Source organism: Salpingoeca rosetta (assembly GCF_000188695.1).
Source record: "Salpingoeca rosetta unplaced genomic scaffold supercont1.4, whole genome shotgun sequence".
Lineage (NCBI taxonomy): Eukaryota > Choanoflagellata > Craspedida > Salpingoecidae > Salpingoeca > Salpingoeca rosetta.
This window is the reverse complement of record NW_004754930.1, coordinates 1,680,697-1,689,433: the sequence shown is the minus strand read 5'-3', so window position 1 is coordinate 1,689,433 and position 8,737 is coordinate 1,680,697. Positions and strand designations below refer to the sequence as shown.

The 8,737-nt window shown below is 55.7% G+C and overlaps 3 protein-coding genes across 3 annotated transcripts in view; 2 read left to right on the top strand and 1 right to left on the bottom strand.

Moving 5' to 3' along the window:
- Positions 1 to 3,010, top strand: part of PTSG_01439 (uncharacterized protein) — an 11,911-nt gene extending 8,901 nt beyond the window's left edge. The window contains exons 20-26 of the mRNA XM_004997357.1: positions 74 to 204; positions 347 to 477; positions 751 to 826; positions 1,007 to 1,150; positions 1,373 to 1,589; positions 1,815 to 1,905; positions 2,174 to 3,010. Coding sequence (XP_004997414.1) covers positions 74 to 204; positions 347 to 477; positions 751 to 826; positions 1,007 to 1,150; positions 1,373 to 1,589; positions 1,815 to 1,905; positions 2,174 to 2,287 — 904 coding nt within the window. The 3' untranslated portion in view covers positions 2,288 to 3,010. The remainder of the gene's footprint in view (positions 1 to 73; positions 205 to 346; positions 478 to 750; positions 827 to 1,006; positions 1,151 to 1,372; positions 1,590 to 1,814; positions 1,906 to 2,173) is intronic.
- PTSG_01438 (uncharacterized protein) lies at positions 2,661 to 4,836 on the bottom strand. The gene is made up of 6 exons (XM_004997356.1): positions 4,474 to 4,836; positions 4,186 to 4,275; positions 3,773 to 3,835; positions 3,600 to 3,644; positions 3,378 to 3,434; positions 2,661 to 3,081 (listed from the first exon to the last, which is right to left on the bottom strand). Exons 1-6 carry the CDS (start codon positions 4,624 to 4,626, stop codon positions 3,049 to 3,051), a joined length of 441 nt encoding a protein of 146 aa, XP_004997413.1. The 5' UTR covers positions 4,627 to 4,836; the 3' UTR covers positions 2,661 to 3,048.
- Positions 4,837 to 4,956: 120 nt separating this feature from the next.
- PTSG_01437 (uncharacterized protein) lies at positions 4,957 to 8,730 on the top strand. The gene is made up of 10 exons (XM_004997355.1): positions 4,957 to 5,122; positions 5,445 to 5,516; positions 5,731 to 5,906; positions 6,102 to 6,321; positions 6,461 to 6,547; positions 6,755 to 7,006; positions 7,387 to 7,470; positions 7,601 to 7,711; positions 7,901 to 8,028; positions 8,293 to 8,730. Exons 1-10 carry the CDS (start codon positions 5,120 to 5,122, stop codon positions 8,330 to 8,332), a joined length of 1,173 nt encoding a protein of 390 aa, XP_004997412.1. The 5' UTR covers positions 4,957 to 5,119; the 3' UTR covers positions 8,333 to 8,730.
- Positions 8,731 to 8,737: the final 7 nt, after the last annotated feature.

Sequence of the window (8,737 nt, the reverse complement as noted above, 5' to 3'; positions counted from 1 at the left end):
CACACACACACACACACACACACACACACACACACACACACACACACACACACACACACACATCACGAACCAGCCTGATCTGCAACTGGTCTGATCGCACGGCAGCGTGTGCGCTGGCGATGAGTGTTAGCGGCGTCTTCTTCTCCACGCTCTTCCACGACCTCATGCTGCAGACCAGTGTCACACACGTCGCAGATGTCATCTGTACGTGTTCATGTATTCGCTGTGTGTGCATGTGTGTGTGTGTGTGTGAGGAATGATGTGTGCCCGAACAACTCACCCCACCCGCCTTCTCCGTCTTCAACACGTGCACTACATTGCCGCCCCCGCCCCCTCTCCTCTGCAGCGCTGCTGTCCTCGTTCCAGGCGTTTCTGAAGTGCTACCACCACATGCACGGCGCGCCCCTCCCCTCCGACGTGAACCTCGACCTCTTCCTCAAGTTCCTGCAGCGCCTCACCTCTTGCCACCACTACGTGGTACGTGCACATCTGATTGTTGCACGTATCTTCGTGCGTGTCTGTATGTGTGTGTGTGTGTGTCTGTGTGTGTGCCTGTATGTCTGTGTGCGTGTTTGTGCGCGGCCGCCTGTGCCCTGTGGACAATATCATCGGGCTTGTGTGTACATCTTCGTGTGCGTCTCTCCTAAGATGCCCGTCGTGTGCTCATGTGACTGCCACCCTCCTGTTGCGTCCTGTTGTTGTTGCGTCACATCCTCCTCTCCCCCCCCCCACTCCCTTTGCCGGCTTCAGGTTACTATGTTTGCGTTACGCTGGACGTACGACTGTTTGGATTATTTCCACGAGGAGCAACGAGCAAGAATCACCCGTACGCTTGTTGCCTTTCTTGTGCATGTGTGTGTGTGTGTGTGTGTGTGTGTACCTGGCCTTCGCCTCCCGTATTGCCCGCGTTTACACTGTCTCCAGCGTCATCAACCTCACATCACCCCCACTAACAACACCAACAACTTAAAAACAACTTAACAACAACAACAACAACAACCGACAGACTTCCTGACACAGCGGACGGTGCTTGAGCCGCTGCTGTGCCACTGGGAGTCGAATGTGCGACACCTCATGCACACCCTCGTCCTCTTCCGCCTCTTCCCGCCGGCCCAGTCTGACCTGCAGCTCGGCTTTGTCCAGGCCATCCGTACGTCCCCCCCCCCCCACCCTTCCACCGGCACTGTTGTCCCTCTGTCTCTGAACCAACATCTGCAGCTGCATCTCTGTATCTCTGTATCTCTGCCTGTATGTGCAACTCTGCCCCTGTCTTTGGTGGCATGCACCCCTGATGTTCTATCCACCGCCCAACACCCTTTTCTTCCCCTTCCCCCACCCCACTCCGGGCACACGAACACACACCATGCTGTAGGGGCACAAGTGGAGCACCCACAGCTGCATCCGGATTCGTATCAGCCGCTGTCGCCCGCGCTGATTGCGCACGCCAACCTGTCCCCGGCTGTGGCCGCGCTGTACCAGCAGCAGGTGCGCAATGTGCAGGATGTCGTCCAGCAGATTATCGAACTCCACAAGTGCTCTGGTGGTCCCCCGTACTCGTGCCTCTCCCGTCGCCCGCTCGCCCCGCCATCGTACGTGCTCGCCCAGACCGCCCTGTTTGTGTGTCTGTGTGTGTGTGTCTGTGTGTGTCTGTGTGGCTGTGTTTGTACGTGATTGTGTCTGTTATGCGTTTGTGTGCTAGTTCGCACATGCATACCCCGTTCTGCACTATACGTTGCTCACTCCTGTGTCTCCCTGCACCGATGCCAACCAACCACCATGTCCACCCTTCCCCGTTTGACTGCGGCCGACATCAGCACGTCATCTGCCGCGCTCCAGTCCATCTACGCCGTGGAGACGCTCAACCAGCTCGCTGCAAGCGCAGTCGAGGCCGGCAAGTGGTTCAAGGTGCGCAGACAAGTTTGATTGTGCGTGTGTGTGTGTGTGTGTGTGTCTGTCTGTCTGTGTCTGTGTCTATGTGTGTCTGTGTCTATGTGTGTGTGTCTGTGTGTGTCTGTGTGTGTGTCTGTGTGTGTGTCTGTGTGTATTCGTTGTTAACGATCACGTGACACATCCTCACTGTCATGGAAGATTACCTCAAGCCAACCCAGCTCACAAGCCACTCATCATCACACCACCCCCTCCTCTCTCTCTCTCTCTCTCTCCCAATGGGCAGGATGCGCGCCACCGGCCGTCGTCGGAGCGGCCCGTGCCCGCCATCACCATGGCCATGCCGCCGCTGCAGAACATGACATCCATGTACACACGCGCAAAGCCCTCGCGATACTGATGGCACACGCATACAAACACACACACACACACATACACGCGCGCACACATACATGCACACATACACCCCCACACCCCCCCCCTCAAGGCAGTTTGTTTTTGTTACGGCTTCTCTTCTCTCGCCTGTCCACGCTGTTGTTCATCTTGTTCACCCGCTGTTGCAGCGTCTCCCTCTCCCACCCCCACCCCTTCTCTCTCTCCCCAACACACCAGCTGGTTACCATGCCCCCGTTTTCGTTTCTCGTCGGTGTGCTTCTCGCGTTCATCTCTAACTGACTCGCTTGCCTGCTTGGTTCAACTAATGTGAGACGCGTGTGCACCGCGCTCACTGCTGCGGCTGTTTCACGACTCGATTGTTTCATTTCTTCGTCCCATGGCGTTTGTGATTGTGTACTTGATCGATAGGCAGCACCAATACACACCCTGCACATGCACCCACGCAATCACATGCACCCACCGCGTGCTGACCTTCCACTCAAGAAACAAGCAGCCGTACGCATGCACCACTCCCTGCGCTTCACCCTCTAGCAGCACCTCTACGCCTCCCCCCCATCCCTTGATGCATATGCACAAACGTTCACTCCTCTTCCAAGCCAGATCGTCGTTGACTGCTCGTCTCTTTTCCTTTCGTCTTCTCGCTGCCTGTTGTGTTTCCCCCCATGATGCTGGCACAACCACCACCACCCTCCCCTATCCCAAAGCAAATACACACCTTCTTCTATCGACAATGTGATCCAGTAACGAACGTACGCCCCACCCCACCTACACTGCAACGTTGAGCACTTGAATTTCAATCTGAACACAAGGGCATGAGTTTTGTGTGTGTGTGTGTGTGTGTGTGTGTGTGTGTGTGTGTGTGTATGTGTGTGTGTGCATGTGTGCATGTGTGTGCATGTGTGTGTGGCGTGAACAACAACATTGTGGCACAGGATGTGGCTTGTGTACATGGCAGGTGCCTGCCAAGTTGTTGCGAGAGCTCGTCTGTGCGGAGGTCCACACAAAACGTGCCAAGCAGCGTGCGACGAAATGTGCCAAGCAACGTGCCACCAGACATGCACTGAAATGTGTGAACAGCTACGCCTAGCCCTTACCGCTCTCAGTCCTCTTCTTAACGGGTCCACCATGCGCAAGCCTTTCGGTCCAAACACCTGTTGTCATGGGTGCATTCGAGCAGGTGTGAGCTACCCCGACGTGGCGTGCACACACACACACACACACATACGCACGCATTCACAATATGCACACGTACACATCCACAACATGTGCACACAATGCACACACACACACACAATGCGTGCGTGCACCGCGCGCACCTGCTGGTTGAGCTGCTCCGTTAATGCCGACACTTCCCGAAACCTCTGCGTGTACAAAACAAAGTCAATAGCATGCGTTGTGACGTTGTTGGAAAGGGAGATACAGCCACCAGCACAGGCACCAGCACCCGCCTTGCGGCAAAACCGCACTCCCATGATAGTCAAGCGCGCACCTTCTCGTAGGGATTCTCGACGCAGAATTGAAGGAGATGCCCCGTCAAACACGACAGCACGTTCTGCACACCAACACCCCCACATGTGCACAAGTCAGTCATGACGCGACACAGTTCGAAGCAATGAGCTTGCGACATGGTCCACTGAACACGCCACGACAAGACGGCTGAGCACACAGAGAGAGAGAGAGAGCGAGAGAGAAAGAGGGAGGGAGGGAGGGAGGGAGAGAGGGAGAGAGGGAGAGAGGGAGAGAGGGAGAGAGGGAGAGAGGGAGAGAGGGAGGGAGAGAAAGCCAAAGACGAAGAAAAGGAGAAGGAGAAGGAGAAGGAGAAAGACATTCCCACCAACAACCACATACACGCACAACACGGAACACTCGCTCACACTCGCTCGCACACACACACACACACACCGTCATGTAGAGGCTGAGGGAAGGCGCTTCTGCTTCCTCAAAGACGTCGTTGATCTGTGTGATGGCATGTGCAAATTGTTCCGCGGAGATCTGCACCACACGCGTGTGTGTGTGTGTGTGTGTGTGTGTGTGTGTGTGTGTGTGTGTGTGTGTGTGTGTGTGTGTGTGTTGCTGCGTGAGGGATGATAGACCTGAGAAACGCGCATGAGCACCCATCACGCACACACGCACACAACTCACAACACACAACCCATCAAACACACACAAACACTACACAACACAACTCACCTTTGAGGCAAGCTGTTGTGGAAGCGTTGTAGCGAAGCGGGGTGTGGTGCCCTTTGAGAAATCACGCTGGATAAAGATCGCCGAGGGCGCCGGCGGTGATGGCTGCTGTGCTCCACTGCCATCACCTCCTCCACTCGACGTCTGCGTGGCCATGTTGTTGACGAGCAAAGCAAGGTGGCGCTGTGGCGTGGGGTGGGTGTGCGCAAAGCGGAAGCAGCGGAAGCAGAAGAAGAAGGGTGTGTGTCCTTCCTTCCTTGCTTGCTTGCTTGCCTTTTGGCGTTCTTCTTTCTTGCACTTTTCCGTGTGTCGCTTGTCGCCCTATGAGCTGAGTCAGCACGTTTTCGATCAACGACTCCATGGTGGATACAGCGCCAGCAGCACCAATGCGCACAAGAGCGAAGAAGGCCCCGCCAACATTTTAAAACCCGGTCAACCGGGCAAATCAGGCGGAAAGCGCGCGGTTTGAGGTGCCCTTTTTTGCGCGCCGGCGCGGTTTGGTATTGATGCCCGACCAGCTGCCACCTCTCCTCTCCTTCATCATCCATCACTCACTCATCTCCGTGGCACTCCCAAGAAGGCCGTCCGGGCAGCCAACCAGTCCACCAGCAGTCGACAAGCCAGCCCACAACAACAGCCGACACCCAAGATGGTAAGGCTATCTCACACGCCACATGCGACTGCGAGAGGGGAGAGGGGTGATGCTGCCATGAACCGGTGCTTTACGTTATTGTCACACCGTGCCTGAATGCCACCGTCACCCACCCAACCAACACACCCAAAACAAAAACACCGCACATCATCATCATCATCATCATCATCATCATCGCTTTGTGTCTGTGCGTCTGTGTGTGTGTGTGACTGCGTCTGTGCGTGTGTCTGTCTGTGTGCCTTACTCGCTCCGCTCCACCAAACCTGTACTCACACGCTCACACAATACCACACACACACATACATACACACTGCGGACGTAGACTGATCGAGCAAAGAGGAGGCACGATGAGTCTGGCATCGACATCCCAGAGGATGACGATGCGCTTGACTTGGTGAGTGCATTTGCGTGCTGTCTGTTTTGTCAGTTGGGGAGAAAGCTGCAGGGTACGTTGAGGTGCTGTGTGTCGTCATCAAGTCTGTGTTGCTCTTTTTGTTGTGCTGCTGTCATCGTTGCTGTTGTTGTTGCTTTGAAGTGTGATGTCTGCGTTGCAACTCACTGTTTGCTTGAATGATCGCACGCACGCACGCACGCAAAACTGCACGCAGACACCATCATCCACCACCAGCCACCGGCGGATGTCAAAGGCGGGGCGTGCTCACTTGTACCACAAGTTCCCTGCCCTTCAAAGGGGCAAGCAGCAACCCCAGGATGAGGCCATTGCTGGCGACAAGGAAAACGCCTCCTCGCCCAAAGTCGTGGCCGTCCCCTCATCCTCCACCACGTGAGTCGTTCAAACACGCTGCCGGCCGTGTGGTGCGATGCCGTTGCCACTTGCATCAGTCCCACATTGACCACTTGTCGAGCAACCATCACCTGCGCCGCCCCCTTGACTCGCCCAGTAACCCCCCCCCCCCCGCCCAAAGCTGTGTGACTCACCATTCACGGCTGTCTTGCTTTGCATGATGCCAATTGTCAGGTCTAGGAGCAGATCACAGGCCGGGAGAAGTGCACGACCACGACCTGTGACATCCGCGAGCAACACACGTCGCCCCCAGAAGCAACCGAGGTCATCCGCCCCTGTGCCAGCATCGAGAGAAGCTCCCCCGCAACACCAGCCATCGCAGGATGTACCGCACTCTGATGTCATGTCCCTCAACTACGTCGACGCCATCTACGCCAAGAACTTGCAACGCGAGGTACGGCTGCATGTGTGGGTGGGTGTGGGTGTGCTTCTGTGGCTTGTGCTTGCCCTCCAGCATGCGTTTCTGTGTGATGGCTAGTTGCGGTATGTGCTGAAACGCCCTGCCGTGCCGTTGCCCCACATTGCTTTAACAGGAAAAGTATCTGCTCAACCCTCGGCCATCGCGTGGAATCAACCTTGCCATGCGCACCGTTGTTATTGATTGGATGATTGAGATTCAGGTAATGTACACGACCGCATCCCCATGCCTCTCCTTTTTCTTTTGGTGTACACAAACCGGTGTCTTTGCCTGAGGCGAGGTTGCTCTGCACACGCTCACCCCCCTTCCGAATGTGCTGTTCTCCCCTCCCACCTCCCCGACACACACACACACACGCACACATTCTTCCGTCGCTTGCTTGCGTGTTGTTTGTGCTTGCTTGACGCAGGTGAGCTTCAAGCTGCGGGACGAAACGCTGTTCTGTGCTGTGGACATTCTCGACCGGTACCTGGCAGCCCGCCCCGACGAGCAACGCCACGACTACCAATGCTGCGGCGCAACATCCCTATGGATCGCATCCAAGTTTCTGGAGGTGCTTCCCCCAGAGCTTGCAGACTTTGAGTACGTGTGCGCTGGCCTCTACCCGCGACAGGCGTTTATCGACAAGGAACTCACCATGCTCACCGCTCTCCGCTTCTACGTACGTGGCGCCCCTGCCTCTGCCAAAAACAAAGACAGAGAGAAAGACGGCAGTGTGGCTGCGTCTATTGGGATTGTGTGTTTATGTGGGTGTGGGTGTGTGTGTGTGGTGTGAACACCTGCTGTCTGCCCTCCGACGTTGTGATGGTTTGGGTGCGAGCGAAAAATGACGTCATTGGCGCTCGTGGGGGTCGCGTTTAGTTTTGTTTGGGTGAGCGTGCTATCAACACACACACGCTTCGCTGTAGTGCCCATTGCAAGCCCATGACATCACACACCAAACTGCCAAGCCACCAACACATGCCCGCACATCAGCCTTGCAGCATGCCACTGACGCAAACGCCCGCTGCCTCCTTTTTGCTCTGCCCCGACACTTGACAGGTGATGAACGTCACACCACTGGACTTCATCTCCGTATATGCCATTGTGCTTCAGCTCTCCCTCGAAGGCATGGCTCTCGCAGAGGTGTGTGCCCTTCACATGCAACACGGCAGCGCCTGTTTGTCCTCCCCTGTCTGGCTGTACAACCTTCGCATGCACAAGGGCTGTTTGTATGGCACGCCACTCATATGCCTGTGTCATGTGTGTTTTCTAGTACCTGATCACGTTGCCTCTGCAAGAGCAGCGCTTCTACGGTCTCCGGCCCTCCGTCCGCGGGGCCGCAGCCGTCCACATTGCTTCAAAGACATGCGACGGCCCTGGCTGGGTGAGCACTGCCGCTGCTTGGTGTCGTGCTAAATTGTTGGTTTCGATGTCGCTGCTGATACGACTGGGTGCTGTTCTGGACGGTGGTGGTGAGAAGGGGCGAAGGTGGTGGCGTTACTGCTGTGGTGTCCTGACAGAGCTCACGCAAGCTCGACACTGGCACGCCTTACTCGCTCTTTCCTTGTCACAGTCTGAGGACCACAGCGCGCTATTTAAGCTGGACCACCGGCACATTATGCTCGTGGCGCAGCAGCTTCGCGGCCTCGCCAACGAGCGACCGGAGAAGTACATTAACTGCAGATCAAGGTTTCTCGACCCGTAAGTTTTGGTGTATGTCTTGGTGTGTCTCTGTGTGTGTGTGTGTTTGTTTGTGTGTGTGTTCGACACTGTATACATATTTTGTTGCAGCAGTGGCGTGCGAAGCCTGGATGCATTTGGCGCCTTTGATGCGTAGTTGCTCTCAACCTCTGCTAAAGGCTTGCTGCTGTACGTCTGTTCTCCACCCACGCACTCACATACTCGCCCGCTCCTCCTCCCCCCTCCCCCGCCTTTCCAACCTCCACATGTGCTCTCCACTCCCAGGGCGAAGTTTGGCGTTGCTGGGCGCAACCTGCTTGTGTAGATGCGCAACTCACAACACGCCACCTACAACGCGCTCCAGCCCGTCGCTGTTCAAATATTGCAATTCTTTTTTTTTTCCTTGTACATACATAAGTCAACCCGCTGCCGTGTGCATGTGTGTGTGTGTGTGTGTGTGTGTGCTCTCACGGTCCTTGTCGGCACAACTCAGCATTGATGTACAGCTGTCCAACTGTGCAACACCGTGCGTGTCACTGTTATTGTTTTGCCACATTGCTCGCTTCCTGCCTGTCGTCACGTCGTTACTTCACACTGCGCACGCACAGCCTTGCTCGCGTGCGCGTGTGTGTTGATAATGGGTCATCGGATGTCTTTATGTTATGAGAAGCTCTAGTCGTCGGTTAGCACGCGAAACCAACGAAATACACACAACACGCGCTAAAGCCAA